This window comes from Cynara cardunculus, assembly GCF_001531365.2.
Source record: "Cynara cardunculus var. scolymus isolate 2C chromosome LG 17, CcrdV1, whole genome shotgun sequence".
NCBI classification, from domain to species: domain Eukaryota; kingdom Viridiplantae; phylum Streptophyta; class Magnoliopsida; order Asterales; family Asteraceae; genus Cynara; species Cynara cardunculus.
The window spans coordinates 6725499-6750010 of NC_037544.1; the positions used below are offsets into that span (position 1 = coordinate 6725499).

A 24512-nucleotide genomic window follows, 5' to 3' on the forward strand; every position below is an offset into this window, starting at 1 on the left:
TTACCTGGTAAGACTCTTGGTCCTTGTCTCATTCTTAGCGGGTAAGATTCTTGGTCCTTACCATATTCATCCGGTGAGGTAACGTGACTTGATAAGCACTTATCTAGATAAGCGTTTGGTAAACGGCCCCATTATCGATTGAAACATTCAATCATCATTTTTTTTTCTTTTTGGGGATTAAAGAATACAACATACGATCTCCAGCTTCATAAAGACGAAAACTTGGCAGGTTTACCAAGAGTTAACGGAAGTCAGCCAGCAACCTTATGAACGAATAGCATGATGCAATTAATACGGAAAACTTAGTGTGAGATCATGTGGAAATTTCACCTCTAACTATGAAATACGAATGCTCCCGACTGTCCATGTTAATCATTACTCCGATCCCGAAGGCCAACGTAATAGGACCGAAATCCTATTAATAAATGCATCCCTTCCAAAAGTCGGGGTTTGTTGCACGTATTAGCTCTAGAATTACTAGCAGATACCATCAAACAAACTACCTATTAGATTACTCTCCAAAAGAGACTTTTAAAATAGAAAAGAGGTTTCCAACATATATAAAGGTGAAATCTTTCAAGTCTAACCGAGATTGTAACACTTAGGTACGACGTCAAATGCACACAGCCATTGAAACATGTAATGAGTGCCATATCCTCCCATTCCCTGATCGGTAACGTATGCAGTGAGCGAGATAACAATCTTTAATACATCTACCAGATTCATAAAGTAATTGCATCCGGGAATTCATCGGGAGAGTTCAGCTTCGCAAGGATCTGCTTTTCTTGCATCACATCTGCAGCTTTGGTCAAGGGATTCACAAAATACCTCACTACATTTTACACACTTTTCACAAGCAAGGGGTTTTCACGAAAACAGCCGCCCTGTTTATTTTTTTCCTAAAGTATATAACATTTATACAAGGCAAATGCAACAAATAAACTCGCACCCACCTCACTTTTGGTTACAGGACTGCATATATCTCACCCCCTAGACCCCACCTCCAGATGAGATATATTGGCTCTTTTGGTTTAGCTTGGTTTTAGCAGTACACACCTGGATCTATTCATCGAAAAAGCATGAGTTTGCGAGGCATGGGGAGAAAATTATCTCTACGCGTTCTTTTCTATTCGAGAGCTTATATCTTTCTCTGCAACTACTTTTAGTTCGAATATTTTTAATCTTTTAGTAGAAAAAGAAAAATGCAGAATTACCAGAAAAAGAATCACCTTGTTTCGCACATAGTATGGGCTAGAAGGAAAAGGATACATTGTTGATCAGGGTTATCAGTAAAATTCGAGTGCAACGCATTCCCAGCACTATCAACAATAGCTGATGTTGTCATGGATGACTCGATGCATAGAATCGCTGTGATGGCATCTAATCGTGTGACTTCATTTCTGAACATCAATCTTGCATGTGCTGCAATGGTAATATGGCAATACACCATTCAAGTTATTTACAAGAATAACCTTCTGACCTAATTATTTAAATGCATGATCATCTGATAGATTTAAGAACGTATCTGCCTAACACAAGATGTATCTTCCTAACACAAGAGTGCCTCAAAACATATCAGAAGGTTATTCATTTATAAAAAAACATATCAGATGGTTATTCTCTTAAAAAATCTGACACAACTCCAACCGACTCAGCTAAAGATAATGCTGGATGATAAACTTTGCAAGGGGTAAAACCGTAAAAGTTGTACCTTGAGCAAGTCGGATTAAACTCTCGAGCATTCGGACAGTGGTCCTTGCTGCATTCAGAAAAGAGATTAGACATGATATTAAGAGATAGCAACATAGAAAGAATCTGGAAGGCAAGTGTGAAACCTGCATTTTCTTTTCCTGTTCTTCTTTGGAGTTGATAATATCTTGAGATAACACTTTCTGCCTCTTTAGTCAGAGTTGGCCTAAAATACCCTTTTACAAAGTGAATATACCTGCAGGATGGTGTCAGAGTTACAAAGACTCTTGACTACATAACTACAGCATTCCATATTGTGGGGCCCCATACATTCACATTTTCATCTATTTACACCATATATATATAAGCCAAAAATCCCAAAATTAGTATGTTGTAATGTTAAATGGCCTAAATGAATAGACCTTTGCATTTTTCCCTACAAATATGTCGATGTCATTGCCAGCTACTCCAGAAATGATTTTGAGATGGATTGACCATATGGAAATAATTTATGGTATTCTGTTAATCCAAACTAATGATGCTGTGGGGTGCACTCTGTAAATCTGTTAGCTTGCAGTTGCTGACATCTTTAAATACAAAAAGCTTTTTTAAACATAAAGAGTCTTCATGACATTTCAAATGGGTACTAAAAGACATACCAGACCGGGAAGAGCATTGTATAAATAATGTTAGGAAGCAAGATGTAACCAAATGAATCCAGCAGACGTGTAATGTATATAAAAATAATTAATATAGTAACTAGAAGAAAAATTTATACAAATGACCACTCTTCTTTCCATAATACCATTATTTTTGTTCTTTATGAGTCCCATAATTCATGTTAATCATGGAGAAACACAGAACAAGCCTTTTATCCAAACTAGAGAAATACGGAAGTGATATATATTTGAAATCATACCTCCTGAGCATGGAAAGGGGCCACATTTTACCGAGATCTTCATGACATTTGTCCTTCTCTGGTTCTGCCTGCCCATGGAGACCCCTTTCCAGATTTAACCATATGCTTATTATGAATAGAGCATGTGCAACATTATATAGTTTAGTTGGTACCTGATCAAGAATATGATCTGAGACAACTTTATCCCAGTCTGGATTCTTTGTGTCCAAGAGAACCAGGACTATGTCAAATCTGCTTATTAAAGGCCCAGATAAAGTGGTGTTGATGGACAGAGCTGAACTTTGTTAAGATATTCAATGCAGAGAAGAAAAAATCACATCAAAAATTACACATTGAGTTGCTTTATGACATGGGAAGGTTATTAAGAAGCATGAGTTCCAAAATATTTGAATCTGCCTTGCTAAAACATGCTGATAATGGGTGAACTTGGTTTGCTTTTGGCGGGTTTTTAGATCCGTGTTGATGTGTCCTGTTTTTTGAAGTAGGACACCGCCAACCCACCAGAACCATGGAGGTTTGGTGGTTGTGGTTTTCTGGGCCGGTTTTGGCAGTTTAGGCAAGTTGGGTTTCTAGTGTTGGGCACAACATTTTGGACCATCACTAGTCTAAATGGGTCCTAAATTTTTCTATTAACCGTGACGCTTAATTTTTATGTTCATTACTTCAAGTTAATTCCATTCATAAAATTAATGGATATAATAGAAAACAAACAAAATTTACAGATATAAACAAGAACCAAAATTCGAAAACTAGAATAACATCAAATCTACCAAAAAAAGACTTAAACTTTCAGACTTTCTTAATTTGAAATTTCATGATAGAATAAATATGTATAGATAATATCAGTTCAGCTCAGTTTCAGTTTCAACTGATAAAACCTAAAAATCGAAACACCGGAACCAAATACGAACCACACAACACAAACCTTCAGCTTTGGTGCAAATTTCAGTTTTCAGTTTTGTGTTGACCCCTACCAAGCTTTCAAACTCTTGCTTTTGTGAGACAGATAAAAGTTACAAATGAAGCACTGAATATGTGAAGTACTTGGCATAATCTACCTGAATGAGACAAGCTCATTTTGTCTTTAATACTAGATTTGTAAATAAACTAGGCTTCTAAAGTTCCTTTCTCAGGGTCAGTCCATGCCATCTTATATTAAGTTGTGTTTTTCCCACCATCTTGGACATTGTGGGATTTGGAATCCAACATTAAGAAACAAATTATATAGTGAGAATAAGAAAAGAACACTGTATATCACAGAAATGAAGAGTAACATATACGAGTTCCAAGAAAAATGATACATTGCTCAGGATCATAGCGGCCTTTTGGATTTGTGGCACCAAAGACTATAGTTCTTGTACTGAGAGTAGTTACAAGACCCGCCTGAAAATAGAACAGGTTATTATGAAGTCAAGGTCTGCTCAACCATATAAGCAGTTTTACATAAGCCAACTACTAACTAAAAAAACCAAACAACGATCAGGATAAAGAAAATAAAATTACATCATTCCTTTAAGGTTTTTGTCATAGTTGAAGAGTCATAAAAGAACAATGATCTTAGCTGTTTACATAAAATGAACAAGAATGATAAAGTGTTCAGGACCAAACGTTTAAATACCAGGGGTCCAAATTTTAAGTTTTTTGAGTCTAAAAATTAAATCTTGTGGAGCAACTGCAATTCTGGTGCACTGTTAACCTTGTTAGCTCAATATATAGATGCATCAAACTATGGTCTCAAGAAAAGGAAACACCATACATTTCTTCATAAATATAAATATAAAACATGCACTTGGACTTCCATATAGCAAGTATGTTGGAACAAATTTCAAAATTAAGTAAATAGGTTCAAGTATTTTGGGTTGAGTCTTAGAAAGAAGAGAAGATTTGGATTTGGTGGGTTTCACCTTATCCCACATAGGTGAAAGAGTGGAACAAAAGTGGGTATATAAGTGGAACAATTTTCTTAGAGATGACAATAAACTAATGCTATCCAAGTCTCACTATATTGAAAAGATATTAAAGCGTTCTAATAAATTTGACTGCTTACATGTAGTACTCCATTCGAAGTAGGTTCTAGATTAACAATGAATACTGGAAGAGTTTTGCTCAAAATGAATATGCTAAAGTTATTGGTAGTTTAATGTATGCTATGACATGTACTAGACCTGATATCACCTATGTCGTAGGAAGATTAAGTAGGCACACAAGTAAACCGGAAAAAGCACATTGAGATGTTGTAAATCGGGTTCTCAAGTACTTAAAGAAAACCATGGATTATGGTTTGGAATATAGTGGATATCCTTCAGTATTGGAAGGATACACTGATGCAAGTTAGATAAATGATCAGGAAGACTACACATACACAAGTGGTTGGATTTTCACACTTGGTGGGGGTGCAGTGTCTTAGGGATCAAAGAAACAAAGTTGCATAACAAATTCTACTATGGCAGCGGAATTGTTGCTTTAGTTTCTTGTTGTAAAGAAGCAGAATGGTTAAGGGACTTGTTGATCAACATGCCCTTATGGCCAAAGCCAATGCCGCCAATTTATCTACACTGTGATAGTGCATCTACACTATCAAGGGCATACAACCAAGTGTATAACGGTAAGTCCAGGCATATTGGACTTAGACATAGACAAGTAAATCAGTAAATAAATGATGGGGTGATCACCATTAGCTTCTTACGATCAAGTAAGAACTTAGCAAATCCTTTCACAAAAGGATTACCAAGAAAACTGATTGAAAGCACTTCAAAAGGGATGGGACTCAAGCCCACCTATAAATAGTCACCCATGATGGAACCTTGTCTTCAAGCTTGGTATTTCACCAAGACTCAAGATTAAGTTAAAGTACATCATTCGAATGTGGCTGAAAGTTCTGCAAAGTTTTGAAAACCATCCCAAGTCAGCAGAACTTGGCACCGTAATGTAAGGACAGGTTGAATTTAGTTCTTAATGGACTCGTAACACATTTTGTGTTGGAGTGTTTGAGTTACGGGAACACTCTTGACAAGGTCCACCTATCTGAATGTGGAAGTGAGGCCGCTTCCTATGATCTAAAAGGCTTGGCTCTAAAAACATTCTAAGAAATCAAGATATAGACCCATGGCCAGTCATCGGATCAGCTTATAGTGATTGGATGAATGAGAGGAAACTATGCGTGAGGCGTTTCCGTCTAACATATAAAAGAAGATGGTTCAATGACTTCGGTTCAACCATTCTTATCCTAGTTAGACTTGAGCACTTTCACTATGTAAAGGTTCAAGGTGCAAGACTCCACCTTTACTTATGCATAACACCCCCAAGAATTTTGGAATTTATTTAGGTCCAGTCGTGTCGATCTCTTTTACAAAAATAAGTCTATTATAAAAATGGTGGGGGTTTGTTGGAATTTTTTTCAAAATTAAGTAAATAGGTTCAAGTGTTTTGGGTTGAGTCTTAGGAAGAAGAGAAAATTTGGATTTGGTGGGTTTCACCTTATCCCACATAGGTGAAAGAGTGGAACAAAAGTGGGTATACAAGTGGAACAATTTGCTATATATTAATTTAATATATATTGGAAATGGTGGGGGTCTACATAATTATTTTTGACAGTTTTATAAGTGACATATCGTGACGGTTCATATAACACTTGTATGCATTATGAACCATTGTGATGGTTCAATTGGTGGTTAGCGACTGTTGATACAAAGGCACCTGCTTGAACAGTCGTGACGCTTTGAAGCATCACGAGTAGTAACTGTTGGTGCTGTTTGAATAGTTGCAACGGTTCAGACCGTCGCGAAAGGTAAAAAACTGTCAATTCGTGACAGTTCATGTTGGTGATTTGTATCAGTAATATCATTTAAGTGTAATGGGATTAATTTGTTGACCAATGTAATCATGATAAATATCGAACAAGTAAGGAAGGTGCGGAGTGCACACTTGTTTGAGTTTATTTTGATTTAGGGGCGAAGTCCCTAACCGACGGGGGTCCGGGGGCAGCTCCCCCGGTGGGAGGGTCCAAGGGGCAGAGCCCTCGCTGGAGTCGAAAAATGCTTCAAAAATCCGAATTTGAAATTTTAAACCCGATTTAGGGTTCAAAAACTGCCGTGTTTGACAGTTTTCTTTTTTTCAATTTCGAATTGGTCATTTGATTTTGGAAGGTACACAGATTCATAACAATTGATTCTCTGTTCGAAAACCATTGAATTTTATGCGATTGAAATTTCGATTGTACCATCGAAATACTTCAATCTGAAAGTGATACACGACTTTCAGTGGAATCCAAGCAATCGAAAACCAGAATTTCTAACAAAGATTGAAGTACTCTGTGAAAATGGCAGACAAAGAATCTGTGAAGGACATGACAAGCAAATTCGATAAACTGTCGAAATTTGAAGGGCAAGATTTCCGTAGATGGCAGAAGAAGATGCATTTCCTTCTCACTACCCTGAAAGTGGTGTACGTTCTGATTACCTTTGTGCCTGAATACGTTGAAGATGAAACTCTGGAAGTGTCAAGGAGGAGATCGAAATGGGAAAACGATGACTACATCTGTCGTGGCCACATCTTAAACGGTATGTCTGACTCTTTATTTGATGTTTATCAGAATGTTGAATCTGCAWAGGAACTGTGGGATACTCTGGAATCCAAGTATATGGCAGAAGATGCTTCTAGCAAGAAGTTTCTGGTCGGTAATTTCATGAATTACAAGATGGTCGATACCAGGTCTGTAATGGAACAATATCATGAATTGTTGAGGATTCTGGGACAATTTGTCCAACATAATCTGAAGATGGATGAAGCCATCTTGGTTGCTATGATTTTTGACAAATTGCCTCCTTCCTGGAAAGAGTTTAAACATACTCTAAAACATAACAAGGAAGAATTGACTCTGGTTCAACTTGGAAGTCACTTTAGGATTGAAGAGTCTTTGAGGACTCAAGAACTTAATAATAATCCTAAAGGTAAGAATCAAGTTGGTTCTTCTTCTGTGAACATGGTGGAAGGTGATGGGTCCAAGTATTCCAACAAGTTTAGAAACAACAAAAGGAAACACAAAGGTGGAGATGACAAGTTTTCCAACAAAAACCCTAAACTGGTATGTTGGAAGTGTGGTAAACCTGGTCATTTCAAGAAGGATTGTCGTGTTCGTAAAGTGAACAAAGATGGGGCTGATCCAAGTGGGTCTAAGGATCCAGAAAAGCAACAAGGTCAGAATTGTGATTTAGTACACAATCTAAATTATGTTCAGAATTATATTTCTGTAATTTCCGAGGCATTTTATGTGCAGGATGATGATGTTGCTTGGTGGGTTGATTCTGGTGCAACAAGTCATGTTTGCAAAGATCTTCGTTGGTTTAAAGAATGTCAACCAATTGAAGATGGATCTGTCGTTAAGATGGATCTGTCGTGAAGATGGATCTGTCGTGAAGATGGGCAACGTTGCGACGGAATCACTCAAGGGATTAGGACGTGTATTACTTAAGTTCACTTCTGAAAAATGTTTATGTTTAGACAATGTATTGTATGTACCGGGGATTCGAAAGAACCTCTTATCTAAAATTGTGTTGAATAAGGTGTGGCTACAAACAAGTGTTGGAAAGTGACAAGTATATCTTGTCAAGACATGGTACTTTTGTTGGATTTGGTTATGTATGTAATGGTATGATTAGGTTGAATCTAGATTATCCTTCTTATGTTAATTTTGTTTGCATGATGACATCTAGTATTAGCAATAACTTAAGTAAATCATTTTATGGCATGCTAGACTAGGACATGTTCATTATAAAATATTAAAGGATATGTCTAAAATGAGTTTAATACCTGCTTTTGACATGAATAATGAAAAGTGTAAAACTTGCATGTTAACCAAGATTACTAGACAACCTTTTAAGGATGTTAATAGAGAAAACAAAGTATTAGAACTCATTCATAGTGATTTATTTGATTTTCATGCTACACCTTCACTAGGAAATAAAAAGTATGTCATTACTTTTATTGATGATGCATCTAGATATTGTTATGTCTATTTGGTGCACACAAAGGATGAAGCTCTTGATAAATTTAAAATTTATAAACAAGAAGTAGAGCTACATAGAAATGAGTTGATAAAAGTTTTGCGTACTAATAGAGGTGGTGAGTATTATGATCCAGTTTATTTCGAATCTACTGGTATAACACATCAAACCAAGGCTCCTTATACACAACAACAAAATGGTGTGCTGAAAGAAAGAATAGAACCTTGAAGGAAATGGTTAATTCCATGTTGTCCTATTCTGGCCTAAGTGATGGGTTTTGGGGTGAGGCTATGTTGACAGCATGTTATATATTGAATAGAACTCCAAATAAAAGAAGTAAAAATACCCCTTATGAAATTTGGTATAAAAAGGTACCAAATTTGAGTTATCTCAAAGTTTGGGGTTGTAGAGCAGTTGTAAGGCTCACTGAACCCAAACGGAAAAACTTAGGTGAGAAAGGTATAGATTGTATCTTCATTGGGTATGCCGAGCATTCCAAAGCATATAGATTCTATGTTATAGAATCTAATGACTCTGTGTCAGTTAACACTGTTATAGAGTCAAGAGATGTTATATTTGATGAAGAGACATTTACATCTATACCTAGACCGAGGGACATGATTCATTCCGGCAAAACTACAACTCAAGCTGAAAATGTGTGTGGTGGTACAGATTCTGTACCTGGACCGTCTGAACCTAGGAAAAGCACTAGAGCTAGAAAAGCTAAGTCTTTTGGATCTGATTTTCAACTTTATCTAGTTGAAGGAACAAGAGATGAGACCGTGTCTCAACATCAATATTGTTTTATTATTAAGGACGATCCAAAGACTTTTAGTGAAGCCATGGGATCTAGGGATGTTGCTTTCTGGAAAGAAGCAATCCAGGATGAGATTGATTCTATCATGCATAATAATACCTGGGTTTTGACTGATTTGCCTCATTTGCCTCCTGGTTGCAAAGCATTAGGATGTAAATGGATCCTCAAAAGAAAGATGAAAGTGGATGGTACCATAGATAAGTACAAAGCCAGATTGGTTATCCAAGGCTTTAGGCAAAAAGAAGGTATCGACTTCTTTGATACTTATGCTCCTGTTGCTAGGATTTCCACTATAAGATTGTAGTTGGCTCTTGCAGCTATACATAATCTTGTAATTCATCAAATGGAAGTAAAAACTGCATTCTTGAATGGTGAATTGGATGAGGAGATTTACATGAAACAACCTGAAGGGTTTGTGATGCATGGAAATGAAAACAAGATGCGCAAGTTGAAGAAGTCATTGTATGGTCTGAAACAAGCACCAAAACAATGGCATCAAAAGTTTGATGATGTGGTCTTATCTAATGGTTTTGCACTAAACCAAGCTGATAAGTGTGTATATAGCAAATTTGATACTTCTGGTAAAGGAGTTATAATTTGTTTATATGTAGATGATATGCTGATCTTTGGTATTGATCAAGATCAAGATCAAGTTGATAAAACCAAGAAGTTCTTGTCATCTAGTTTTGATATGAAAGACCTGGGGGAGGCTGAGGTGATTCTTGGAATAAGAATCAAACAAGGAAACAATAGAATTTCAATTTCTCAATCTCATTATATTGAGAAGATATGGAAAAAATTTAACTTTGAAAATTGTTCTCCCGTTAGCACTCGTGTAGATCCTAATCTTAAACTTCTACCTAATAAAGGTGTTCCAGTTTCTCAGCTTGAATACTCAAGAGCTATTGGATGTCTTATGTATGCCATGATTAGCACTAGGCCCAATATAGCATATGTTGTAGGTAAGCGTAGTAGGTATACTAGTAATCCTAGTTCACATCATTGGCAAGCTTTAAGTCGAGTATTCAAGTACTTGAAAGGAACCATGGATTATGGTTGGACATATAGTGGATTTCCTTTGGTTTTAGAAGGTTATTCAGATGCCAGCTAGATTACAAATTTGGAGGATCACTCTTCTACGAGTGGTTGGGTTTTCCTTCTTGGAGGAGGTGCCATTTGTTGGGCTTCCAAGAAACAGACTTGTATTACAAACTCAACAATGGAGTCTGAATTTGTGGCATTGGCTACAACTGGTCAAGAAGCTGAGTGGCTAAGGAATTTGATATATGAAATTCCATTATGGCCCAAACCAATATCTACCAATTCTATCCGGTGTGATAGTGCTGCTACCTTGGCTAAGGCTTATAGTCAAGTGTATAATGGGAAGTCTAGACATTTAGGTGTTAGACATAGCATGATTCGTGAGCTCATCATGAGTGGTGTGATATCGGTAGAGTTTGTGAGAACTCAGTTGAATTTAGCCGATCATCTAACCAAAAGGTTAGCTAGAGATCTTGTGCACAAGGCGGCTGTGGGGATGGGTTTAAAGTCCACCTGAAATCTTTCATATTAAGATACCCAATTCCCATCTAATGTAATGTTAGATGTTGAATTCAATGTGGACAACTTGATATCTAAAGATTGGAACACATTATTAGCGTCCTCCCAAGGTATGTGTTCAGAACTGCAAGTAAAGGAGATTGAAATTATATTTCTTAATAGTTCTTTTGAAAAATTGCATATGCAGATGCAAGAGTAAGAGAACTACCTATATAAGCATGAAGTTTAGCCGCTTCAAGAAGTTTGGGACTTAGCTTTGATATGCTTATTGAAGGATAGGACACAGGCTAGTAAAATATAGTGTCAAGTTAGAACATATGAGTATGTAAACTGTTGTGTATATTATCTTTCATGAATTCATTGTGAATAGAAAGAGTTCAATCCTTAGTGACACCCCGATATTCGAATATTTGAAATGAGTAGTATACTAATGTGAAATTCAATCGTCATGACATTTCATTTATGCATCATTTAGTTTTTGTTATGGCTTTGATTTAAGTTAATCAAGATTACACTTAAATGGGGGAGGATTGTTGGTGATTTGTATCAGTAATATCATTTAAGTGTAATGGCATTAATTTGTTGACCAACGTAATCATGATAGATATTGAACAAGCAAGGAAGGTGCGGAGTGCACACTTGTTTGAGTTTATTTTGATTTAGGGGCGAGGCCCCTAAACGACGTGGGTCTGGGGAAGCGCCCCCACGAGGTCCAAGGGGCGGCAGCTCCTGGCAGGGTCCAAGGGGCAGAGCCGGTTAAGAGTAATATTGCTTTATGAAAAATGCTTCAAAAATCCGAATTTGAAATTTTAAACCCGGTTTTTTAAACCCGGTTTAGGGTTCAAAAACTGTCGTTTTTGACAGTTTTCGTTTTTTCATTTTCGAACTGGTCATTTGATTTTGGAAGGTACACAGATTCATAACAATTGATTCTCTGTTCGAAAACCGCTGAATTTTATCCGATTGAAATTTCAATTGTCCCATCGAAATACTTCAAGCTGAAAGTGATACACGACTTTCAGTGGGAATCCAAGCAATCGAAAACCAGAATTTCTAATAGTTCAAAGGGTTGTCACTTATACCTATATATACCTACTTATAGACACCAAAAATAATCTTCTTTTCATATACAAAATTAACCTAAAAGTATTTTGCTATAGAATCATACTTTTAGGCTTCTTGAAATCCTTGATTACTCAATATTCTGATCAGGATTATCACCATTTTGTGCGGTGTTGATAATCAATCTACATACGTTGCTTCATTGTATCTTGAGAAGGAATTCGCCATAACCCAAAGCACCTATGGTGGGGGCGAAATTGCTTCAAGAATAGAGAGTTTACTCACCTTGAGCAATAAGTAGTAGATTTAATTTTAGTCATTTATGCCTCTAGTTTAGAACCCCGAAAATAACAAAGTATATACATATGACCAAGAAAACAGAGCTCTTCAGCCTTATGCTGTGGCATAGACAAAAGTTCGAAACTGAGAAACTATGCTCACAAGTAGATAGTATTTTGAAGATAAAGGATACCTTAGCCACACTTATTGTCTGCTGCTCCATTGCCTCATGTATAGTCGCTCTATCATGTTCCCTCATGCTGTCAAACAAAAAGCTGCTTTATTTAATATACAAAGCTTAATATATGTTTTGTAACAATTAGAACAGAATATTCTGCATTCTAAGCTTTCAGCAGCAGCAGCAAAGTGAATGGGCAGACAGTTGTTTACCAAAGTGGATACCTAAATTTTTGAAAAGCTTGCAGGGAAGTAATATGTTTGATATGATCCCTAAGTCACTCCATTATCTTTTTTCTTCAGTTTAGGATCTTCAAGACCTTATCTTAGTTATGTTCCATACACAACTACTTACTGTTTATGGATCATCATACTCATTGTATAAGTATAATCAAATATGCCTATTGATTTCTGGTCCACCAGAAGTATATACTGGTTAACTATTCATACTAACTTTTGTGGAATTCCTTTCTATGCTGTTAAGCGTGGCATAATAGCAGTGCAATAGAGGTTATTGGTCATAACAAAAATACCGGTGGTAAATTGTGGTTCCGAGAATAGTGGCTCAATTACCACTATTTCACAGACACTTGAGGTAAAATAGCAGTCCGCAATACCGATATTCTCAGTTGGGCCTCCTTTGAATCTAATGCTTACATTTGTCCTTTTTGGGGATTTTATTTTGATTTGGGCCCTTATGTTATTTTAATCCATTAACAGTCAACAAATTGCATCCAGCATCCAATTTAGAAATTCTTAGGTTTTCAATTTCTTTCTATCATCATTGACAGTCAACCCAAGTTGGATATTCGAGTTTTCTTTCCAGCCTCACTTGACGTCTAGACAGTGGCAGCCTCCACCTTCTTCGTTGACACCTCCTCCAGCCTCCTCCCCATCAATACCTCCTCCAGTCCAGCCACGAGTATCACTCAACAGCTGCTGCTCCAGCCTCCAGGTAATCGAGGTCCTCACTCCTGTGTCCCTCTGTTTATTGCTTGTGGTATAGTTGATCAGTGAGGCAGTCCCTCTGTTTATTGCTTTTAGTCAGATGTACGAGAAGCAATGGGAGGTAATGAACAAGTTGGGCCAAGTACAAGAAGTAAAAGGGAGCGCTACAGGGATGATGATGATGACGACATTGGAGATGAAGGGAAAGAAGGGGAAGTTTGGGAAGCTAACGTAACAAAGAGAACGTATTAGAAGATCTTGACTCGGATGCTGAACCTTTTGCTTGCCATTAGCTCGTTTAGAACACTTTTCCTATTTTGTTTTGTGAAACTTGTTCAAGTTGATGTTTTGATGTTGAAAAATATTTAAATTAATGCATTCAATATGTTAAGTTATGTATGCATACATATATATATATATATATACTAGAAGGGTACTCGTGCAATGCATCGAGACACATCTTAATTTCAGTGTTTCGTTTTATTCCTGTTTTATGTCGATATAATACGGTTTTATGTGGTTTTGAGAAAGCGAAAATGTTTTTATTTTTGAATAAAATATAAATTTGAAAATATCATAAACTTTTGAAAAACAAAATATCGATATCAGTATCAAATTAATCTTTTTAAAAATTCTCGTGTTTTGGTGTAATTTCCTTAATTAAATTTTTTTATTATAATTTAATTTAGGTTTAGTAACAACGAAATTTAATTTAGATTTAATAATATAATTTTTTATAAAGATAATAACCAAGTATTTTGTTAGAAATCAATGATTATCCTAATTATATTTTAGATTTTTTATATTTAAAATGAGATGTTTATCCAATATTTGATTGTGTTTATCTGCAGTTAGTTACACGAATTCAAATACGAAGCTCTAACAAGTTGTACTTATGCACAATTACTTGTAATCTTAATTTTAAGTAATATGCATTAATAAACAATACTTCATGTATAAAAAATGGTTTTTAAGAGTTTTTGTCAAATGCTTTATAATATAGTATAGATATATATACACATATATTACATATATAAGCGGGAGTTCAAACGAGAACCCTCTGTTTTGAGAAAATGCGAGAGCAATTGTGAGCCTAACCATTTTAACAATAACCTTAAATTATAGTAAATAAAACTAAATCAATAAGGGTAGTAATGTAATTAGATATTTTTTATGTTATTTTAATTAATTGTAATTATCCCATTATTTTAAATTGGAATATGATCATGTCGAATCTCACTTCCCCATCGTTTTCTGCATTTGCATAGGTTACTGTCTACTCGAATTTGCCTTAATCAAGTGATAATCGAACTATGATATTTGTGTGCTACACATTAAGAGTATTGATTTATCGAGTTCTCATTATGTTAATCGAACAGTGACAAATGTGACAGATCTTACCTGTGATAATTGTGTAATACATTTGAATACACAAGGTTAATGAATACACAAGTTTGCTATCAATTGTTGCTATCGACTCAGATTGTGCTATCGACTGTTACTCCTAATTGATTACAGGCAATCATTGAGCCATAATAAGTAACAAAATCACCGTGAAAAAACAATCTCAATAGCCAAAAAACAGTGACAGAAGTTGCAACTATTTTTTGAGTTATGGGTTTAAAAAACCAAGTGTACAATACACCCATTTTGCAAAAGCAGTCTCAAGAGTCAATCTGATAATTGTGTGATACAGTATCAATGTTATTGAGGACCACGATAACCGCTATTTCAAATATCAGTCCAGGCTGCTATTTTGTATCTTAACCGCAGTAACAGCATAGATTCCATCATAATCTTCATAAAAAGATTCACAAGATATCCAATTGTTACTTCTTCATCAGAGTGAGCGCTACTAAGAAGAAGCTAAGAAATTTTGCTAAAAATATTTCTCATCTTTGGGGAAAGATAGATAGTTCCACAAGTAAATGTTTGGTACTCTAGGAATAACCACTTGTCAACGTTCCCTTGATTCTCATGGAACAAACACATGAAATATACCGTTCATATAGCAAACTTTAAGCATCTATTTGCCCTTACATAGCATTTTTGAACCAAAATCTCTACATGATATATAACAAAAGCACTAAAACCCACATATATGAATGGATGTACTGGTGACAGGGTGCATCATTACAACCATGGTTATAAAAATCATTAGAGGGTTACACCTCGAGGTGAGGCGGCCCAAACTGCACCTCAAGCAACGCTTCTTGGACCCTAGATGAGGCTTGCGCCTTGGTTCAGCGAGGCCGTTTGGCGAGGCATGAGGCGTAAGGCGGTGTCGAGGCGTACGCCTCAGATGATCTGATTTGGTAAAGGGATCTTTGACCTTTTTATAAGCTTTAAGGCAGTAGTAGTACATATCTTTATAGTATAAGAATCTTTTATTTTAAACAGCTAAAAATCAAAGCCTAATGTCCCCAAATGTGTACTTGTAATATTTTAAAACCCAAAAAACTAGAACTTTCTCCTCTCAATCAAAAAGTGTGTTTGACCCTTCCTTTTCCTCCAAGCAACCAATTTTTCCACACCCTCTCAACCTATCTAACGGTTTCACTCCTTCCTCTATCAAGAACCACTGAATCAGCGCCTCTTAGTAATTATATATAATATAATATATCTATACAAATGTGTATATATTTGTGTAGTATATATACGTATTTTGCTTTGAGGCCCGAATCCTTGTTTTAAAACCTTGATTACAACCCTCATCTATGCAAAACAATGAGACCCATAGAACCACAAAACATGCAAGAAAACATGCTAGATGCGAACAAAGCTAATATGTCTGGAGACAGTACCTATCAAATTCATCAATGCAGCAAAGTCCACCATCAGCTAAGACAAGAGCTCCAGCTTCTAGCATCCATTCACCTGTAAAAAAATTCAATGACGCATTTTACCTTACCAAACAGAGTTCAGAGTGAATTCCCTCAAAGGATATACTCGACTTGCTTATTTGTAGCCACAAAAGAGCTTTTAAGGAAGATTAAGCTTTGACCATCCTTTATTTCCCCAGAAAAGTATAAGAGACGTGTTAAGTATGTCATCCTTTATTGCCAGAAAGATAATTGGTTTATGATTAACTCTTAGTTTTCAACCAGTCTATACATAAGCAGCATAAGCCTTGACCAACTTTGTAAGCAGGTCATGCACATCTCTCAACTGTTATTTCATCTTCGATCCCAATGGAATTCCATTTACATAACATCAACTTGCATAAGGTGGCATAAGAAAGTTTCCTGCATTCACAAAAATTCTCAGGGATGGACTTGGTTTTAGGTCCAAATGTAGGACAGATTTGAGAATCATGCAAGTTCCTCTGGACCACCTTGGGCGATGCAAGCATGCAGGGACGGACCCAGAAATTTTTTCAAACAGTGACACCATTTGACCATAAGAAAAAATTATTTGGAAAATTTTCAAATGGTGGCACCGTTTGACTATAAGAAACAAATATACGGAATTTTTTTCAAACGGTGACACCATTTGACTAAGAAAATGACACTAACAGGATTCGAACTTGGGTGTGGGGTGGAATAAAAGCCTTGCAAACCAACTCTACCAAATAAAACTTGTTCTCATTGTAGTTTCAAAATACATACGGTGGCACACAACAAATTAATACGGTTGCACCATTCACGAAACCTAATTTTTTTACCCTTCGGCGGAGAAATAATACGGTGGCACGTCCCACCTATACCACAAGCCTAGGTCCGTCCATGCAAGCATGTGCATAGACAGTAGGAGAGGGAGAGAACAACAAAATTCTAACATTTTCTTCAAAATAGGGATATCATTAAACAAACAAACAAGTCTCACCTCCATCCTTGACTGCAGTGACGGTTAATCCAGCACTACTGCTTCCCAACCCAGTAGTAATTACAGATCTTTTGCTCAACTTAGCAGCAAATTTCAAAAACTGGGACTTTCCTGTACCTGAAAATTTACATAATTGGATAACGTTGATAGACTTCAGAGTATAAAGACATATTCAAGAAGGAAAGAGAGGAGGGCAAATTAATAAAATAAAGATAAAACAAGTCTTGGATAAGTCATAAGTCCTCAAGTTTACATATAACTATCTTATGTTTATCTTAATTGTTTTATTTGTTTTTCTTTAGGATCCATCTTATTCTAGGAGTCTTTTACTTATTACTTTAAATACCTTCCTTGTTTACCTTTTTGGAATAGAAATCAATTTATTATAATTCAATTCTCTACAATTGAATAGGGAGAGACTGCAGCCTCTCGAAAGCTGTAGGGTTTTAATACTCTAATCTTGACAACCTTTTATCGACTCTTATCAAATTGGTATCAGAGTCTACCGCCGCTGTTCTGGATTAGTAATCGTGTTACTATCCACGAATTACTGTTCGCGATCGCTGTTCACTATTCACTATTCATGAATCACTGTTAAGGATTAGTATTCAAGCGATAATGACTCGATCAACAACATCAAGGATGGACGAGGTGGAGGGAAGCTTGAGAACGGTCCAAACGGGAACTCGCTGAAGGACGACATGCAGAATGTGATCAAACAAATGGAAACAATATTTATATTGCAAGAAGAAGCGCTTAGGAGAACGGAGAAGAGTGGGGGAGAGGATGAAAGCGAAGACAGTGAACAACCAAAAAAGGCGGACTATCACGTAGACAAAAACTACGATATTGGTCGGTTTCTTGCGATAAGGGGGAGGAAACTAGAGTTACATGTGTTCGAAGGGACAGACCAGACGATTGGATATTGAGGGCTAAAAGGTATTTCGCTCTTAATAAACTAACCAATGAAGAAAAACTAGAAGTCTCGGTCATTGCTTTTGAGGGTGACGCCTTGCTGTGGTTCCAGTAAGAGAATAAGAGGAGACCCATTAGGCTATGGGCCATTAGGCTATGGGAAGATTATAAACATTACTGCTTCATCGGTTTAGACCAGTAGGGGAGGGATCTTTATGTGAGCAATTCTTGGCCGTTAAGCAAGACGGCACGGTGGCAGAATACAAAAGAAGGTTTGTTATGTTGGCATCCCCGTTAGAAGGGATTCCAGATGAAGTTTTCGTTAGTCAATTCTTAAACGGGTTGAGTCCACAAATCAGGACAGAAGTCCGCACCCTCGCACCGGTGGGATTGGGAAAGGCCATGGAACTAGCTCAAAGGATAAAGAAAAAAACAAGACTTTAGCAAGAATAAATAACCAAAAAGGTAGCTGGTTGAACAAGCGTAATGGAGAAGGATCTGTGGGAAACAAGGGATTTGTTGAAGCCTCCAACAAGAGTAGTGGACAGAGAGGAAAATCTGTCGGGGAATTCAGAAGGTTGTCCAATCAAGAAATTCAACAACGTAGGGATCAAGGTTTATGTTACAGGTGTGATGAGAAGTATTCTTCGAGTTACCGATGCAAAAAAGAAGAAGCTTAGCGTGTTGGTAGTTCAAGAGGCGAAAGAGTACAACGTCGATGAAGACGCGGAAATGGGGGAGATGACAGAATTGGCGGGGATAGAAACGGGAGGAGAAGTGGAAGTATAATTGAATTCAATAGTGGAACTGTCAACAACGAAGACTATGAAGCTAGAAGGAGAGGTAATAGGCCAAAAGGTAGTTGTTTTAATTGACAGTGGGGCTTCCCACGATTAGCCACGATGTTAGTTGAGAAACTCGAGTTATCTACAAGAATCACAGAAGAATATGATATCTCAATGGGAGCGGGAGAAGCCATGAAGGGACGGGGGGTATGTCAAGGAGTGAAGCAAAGTATGCAAGGAATTGAAGTTGTGGAATAATTTTTTCCCATTAATTTGGGGAACTCGGACGTAATATTAGGCGTTAAATGGTTTGCCTCACTGGGACCAACATGGGTGAATTGGCAAAACCAGGTTATGAGATTCAAAAAGGGAGGGGAAACCCTAACCTTAAAAGGAAATCCAGCTCTTGGCAGATCCCTAGTATCATTAAAATCGATAATGAAGACACTAAGGAATGAAGGACAAGGACAAGGGGTGTTAATTGAATTAGGAAATGTGGAAGCTGGGAACAAGGGTAGCAAAACGTTATCGGACAACATGGAGAAACTAATAAAGGAGCATGAGGCTGTTTTTTGTATGCCAGACGGGTTGCCACCAAAAAGAGAAAGAGAACATGGGATTGTGCTTAAGCAAGAAGTAGAACCGGTCAATGTCTGCCCTTATCTTTACCCGCAATACCAGAAGGATGAGATCGAAAAATTGGTCAAAGAAATGTTGAGTGCAAGAATAATCCAATATAGCCAAAGCCATTCTCAAGTTCAATACTTTTGGTTAAAAAGGATGGGAGTTGGAGATTTTGAGTTGACTATAGAGCTTTGAATAAAATTACATTACTGGACAAATTTCCAATCCCGATAATTGAGGAGTTGCTTGATGAATTACTCGGGACTGCTTATTTTTCAAAACTGGATCTTAAATCTGGCTATCATCAAATCAGAATGAAGGAGGACGTACACAAGACTGCTTTTAGAACACATGAAGGCCACTACGAGTTTTGGGTTATGCCTTTCGGCCTATCCAACGCTCCATCCACATTTCAAGCACTGATGAACAATATATTTCGACCTTTTTTAAGAAAATTTGTGCTGGTATTTTTTGACGTTATTATGGTGTAAAGTAGGGGAGAAAGTGATTATGTAAAGCACTTAAGGGAGGTCTTTAAGGTGTTGTTGGAAAACAACTTGTATGTGAACAGGAGAAAGTGAGTTTGGCCAAGAAGAACTGATATATTTAGGGCACGTGGTCTCAAAAAACGGGGTGTCCATGAATATGACAAAAGTTGAGGCATTGCTCAAATGGCCAACACCAGAAACTGTAACACAACTAAGGGGATTTTTGGGTTTAACTGGGTACTACAAAAAATTCATCAAGGGGTATGGGAATATTGCAAGGCCTTTAATGGATTTGTTGAAGAAACAAGGATTCAAGTGGCAAAAGACAGCTGATGTGGCCTTCGAAGAATTAAAGAAGGCATTGACTTCAGCCCCAGTTTTGAAGCTGCCAGATTTTAGTTAGCCATTTGAAATTGAAACAGACGCATCGGGCCAGGGCTTTGGGGCGGTATTAATGCAAGGGGGACAGCCTATCGCATACCACAGCCAAGTTCTGGGTCAGGTTGCTCAACAGAAACACATATATGAGAAGGAACTCATGACCATCGTATTTGCTGTAACAAAGTGGCGACCATACTTGATCGGAAGGAAGTTCGTTGTAAGGACAGACCAACAAAGCTTGAAGTTTTTATTGGAGCAAAGGTTGGTGGAACCACAATACTAGAAGTGGTTAACCAAGCTTTTGGGGTACGAGTTTGGAATCATTTACAAGGCAGGAAAGACAAACCAAGCAGCAGATGCACTATCAAGAAGAGACATAGAGTGCTTACAATGGGGGGGACCTCAACGGAGGCAATGGGAGACAATCAAAGAGGAAATAACCAATGATTCATTTCTAAATAGGGTGATGTCCAAGCTACAATCACAAGAAAGGGTGCACACAGGATTTGAAGTAAGGCAAGGTTTATTATGGTACAAGGATAGGTAGGTAATCTCGAAGTCATCACAATTGATTCCTATCATTTTCGAGGAATTTCATGCATCACCAATGGGGGGACATTATGGGGGGGAGAGAACGTATCAAAGAATAGTCTCTAAATTGTTTTGGGTGGGCATGAAGGGAGATATAAGGGAATGGGTAAAGAAGTGTGAGATCTGTCAAAGAAATAAAAGCCTAAGTGGAACACTTGCTGGCTTGTTGCAACCAATTCGACTATCGCTAATGGTATGGGAGGAATTAACTATGGATTTTATAAGACTACCCAAATTGGAGGGCATGGATACAATTATGGTGGTAGTCAATCGGTTAAGCAAATATGCTCACTTCATTCCGTTAAAACACCCATTTTCAGCAGCAACGGTAGCCGAAGTTTTTATACAGGAGATTGTTAAACTGCATGGCATTCCGAACTTGGTGATCACGGATAGGGATAAGGTTTTTCTTAGCAGTTTTTGGAAGGAGATTTTCCGATTACAAGGTACAAAGTTAAAGTTCACCACATATCATCCACAGTCCGACGGACAAACGGAAGTTGTCAACCGCAACATTGAGCAGTACTTACGGTGTTTTACGTCAGACAAGCCATGATTATGGAAGAGGTGGCTGGCATGGGCTGAATATTGGTACAATACCACGTACCAGAGCTCCATTCGTTGTTCACCGTTTAAAGCATTATATGGGAGAGATGCTCCAACAATATTGCGATTTAAAGAAGGCTCAACCGTTGTTCCAGTCGTGGAGCAAATGTTAAAAGACAGAGATGATGCGATTGATTTGCTACGAATGTTCTTAATGCAAGCACAACATAAAATGAAACAACAGGCTGATGGACAAAGGAAGGAGGTAAATTTGATGTTGGATATATGGTTTTCTTGAAGCTTAGGCCTTACCCACAGAAATCTTTAAGGAAAAGCAACAACCAAAAGTTGACCGCGCGTTTTTATGGACCATTTAAAATGGTAGGCAAGGTGGGAAGGGTGGCTTATCGCTTGGAATTGCCAACATCTACACGACTCCATCCAGTGTTTCATGTCTCTCAATTGAGAAGAGCAATCGGACAGTGCGCCTTGTCAACCATATTGCCGAATCAATTGAATGACGATATGGAAATAATAGTAGAACTGGAAGATATCCTACAAGTACGAACAACACAGGATGGAAGACAAGAGGCATTAATCAAATGGAAGAATGTACCTGTGTTTGAAGCCTCCTGGGATGATTGTGAAGTGTTGAAGATGCAATTTCCTTCTTTTCATCTTGAGGACAAGATGCAAGTCTTGCGGGGGGTATTGATAGACTTCAGAGTATAAAGACATATTTAAGAAGGAAAGAGAGGAGGGTAGATTAATAAGATAAAGATGAAGCAAGTCTTGGATAAGTCATAAGTCCTCAAGTTTACATATAACTATCTTATGTTTATCTTAGTTGTTTTATTTGTTTTTCTTTCGGATCCGTGTTATTCTAGGAGTCTTTTACTTATTAGTTTAAATACCTTCATTGTTTACCTTTTTGGAATAGAGATCAATTTATTATAATTCAATTCTCTACAATTGAATAGGGAGAGACTGCAGCCTCTCGAAAGTTGTAGGGTTTTAATACTCTAATTTTGGCAACCTTTTATCGACTCTTATCAAACGTCAATCAATCTTTTTCACCTATTTCACCGGTATTTCCAAAGAGAGGAGACCAAATTTCCTTTTTACTCGGACACAAACAGAATGAAGACAGATGTGAGAGTATGCTACTGACCACTTCAAAAACTTAATAATCTTATCCTCTCTTATAGTGCGTAAGTTAATAACATGACTGAGATTTGTTATTTTGAAATTAACTTTTACACATCACCATCAAATTTCAACTAAGGTAAACAGCGGCCTCTCAGATATATATAGTGAAAAGAATTTCATGGTTGCACCTTGAGAACATATCCTGTAGAAAAGGCATATAATCGATTATAAACATAAATATTCTGCAAAAAGCCCACCATGGAAAACATGTGATTAAGGATGGGTAAGATAACATAAAGCTTGCATGAAAACATGTGACAGGGAGACTGATCTTTTCCCTATTACAATAGGATTGCACCAAGAGCATCAAAAACTTGCCTTTTTGTTTTGGTTACAGATCAGCTCAAAAAGAATACAACATACCATAGTGTACGCTTTTACACCAATTATATTGTGTTAATTAATGAGATAAAGATAACCCTTAATGTAAGGGTTTTAGACTAATTTGAATTTGAATGGCAATTTTTTGATGGATATCTTCCGGTATTTTTTATGTTGCATTTGAAGATAGATCTTTAGATTGTCATGTCGTTCTTATATGTTCCTAGCCCTTATGTATTTGCTTGTGTGACCTCTTTTACTGTTTCCAGTCTTGGTTCCTTATAAACAATAGGCACCTTCTTGGTCCCAAAAGGGTAACAATATGGCAATAACACGTAGAGGGGGTGAATACAGCGTTTTCTAAGTTCTAATTTCTTTATTAAAAACTTAATTCTTTACCAAACAGAAACTGTTGCGGAACAGATTCAGTACCAACTGATGTTAGTAAATCAAACATTTCACACACTGACAGACGCTTTCTTTATTGGCACTCAGTTAACAAAGCTAAGAAGATCTTCCTTGAAATGTTAGTCTAAGTTATAACCTATTTACTAACTGATGAGTCAAGCCTTGAAATTCTTTGAGGGAAAACTTCTTTAAGAGTTGAGAAGTTCACGCACAGCTCTTTACCCATGATCTCTATTTATACTTGAAGGGACGGAGGAAGAGAACAAAAACTTTGAATAGATCATTCACCAAATCTATCACAAAGATATTGTTGCCAACTTGGGCACCATGTTTCAGCTTGATGATCTCAGGCGAGGGTATGTTTCCTCCATGCATTAAATAGGTCAGAGACCAAGAAGTTGCAAAGTTCCTTTGTCTTTTTCTCTCTTACTTGAAAAGGATAGATAATACTTTAGCTGACAGTCCACTGGATAAAAGAGAGGTTTACCAGACCCACTGCTAGTCTGTCAGTGGCAGTGGATGTCTTCAGATCAACTAAAGCTTATGCTTGATTAGTAGCTAGGCTTCCCATTGATACCTTCATCATTGGTTCAACACTTATCCACTTGATCATATTCATTTGAAAACTTATCAGTAGATCTTGTTCCTTCGACTGATGATGATTCTTGATTATCATCAAGTATGAATTTGTTCACTGTCAGTGGCTAAGATCAGTCGATTGGTCATCAATGGATACATCAATTGATGACTAAAAAGTCTTCAATCTCTTAATATTTTAGGGGCTGTTTGGCGGTTGCTGAATGGTTTAGTGCAGGATGATTAAGTGGTCAGGATGATTAAGAGACTCTGTATGATTTAGTGTCAGATAGAAAAAAGGTTGTTTGGAAACTGTTCTGAATGAACAGTCTGAATGACATAAAATTACCATTTTACCCCCCAGTCTTGTATTTAATGAAAATTAATGTT

General features: G+C 37.1%; 1 protein-coding gene across 2 annotated transcripts in view; it reads right to left on the reverse strand.

Annotated features, from left to right (window-relative positions):
* Positions 1–537: 537 nt before the first annotated feature.
* The window catches only part of LOC112501047 (probable DNA helicase MCM9), a 32800-nt gene continuing 8825 nt past the window's right edge, over positions 538–24512 (reverse strand). The window contains exons 11-20 of one of the 2 annotated variants that reach the window (XM_025104687.1): positions 17279–17395; positions 16258–16330; positions 12522–12588; positions 3910–3991; positions 2761–2882; positions 2609–2676; positions 1836–1945; positions 1712–1759; positions 1270–1422; positions 538–796 (exon numbers count right to left, since the gene is read on the reverse strand). In XM_025104687.1, the coding sequence (XP_024960455.1) occupies positions 723–796; positions 1270–1422; positions 1712–1759; positions 1836–1945; positions 2609–2676; positions 2761–2882; positions 3910–3991; positions 12522–12588; positions 16258–16330; positions 17279–17395 (914 nt within the window). In that variant the 3' untranslated portion in view covers positions 538–722. Of the gene's footprint in view, positions 797–1269; positions 1423–1711; positions 1760–1835; positions 1946–2608; positions 2677–2760; positions 2883–3909; positions 3992–12521; positions 12604–16257; positions 16331–17278; positions 17396–24512 lie in introns of both variants that reach the window. The other variant, XM_025104686.1, reaches the window with a different exon arrangement.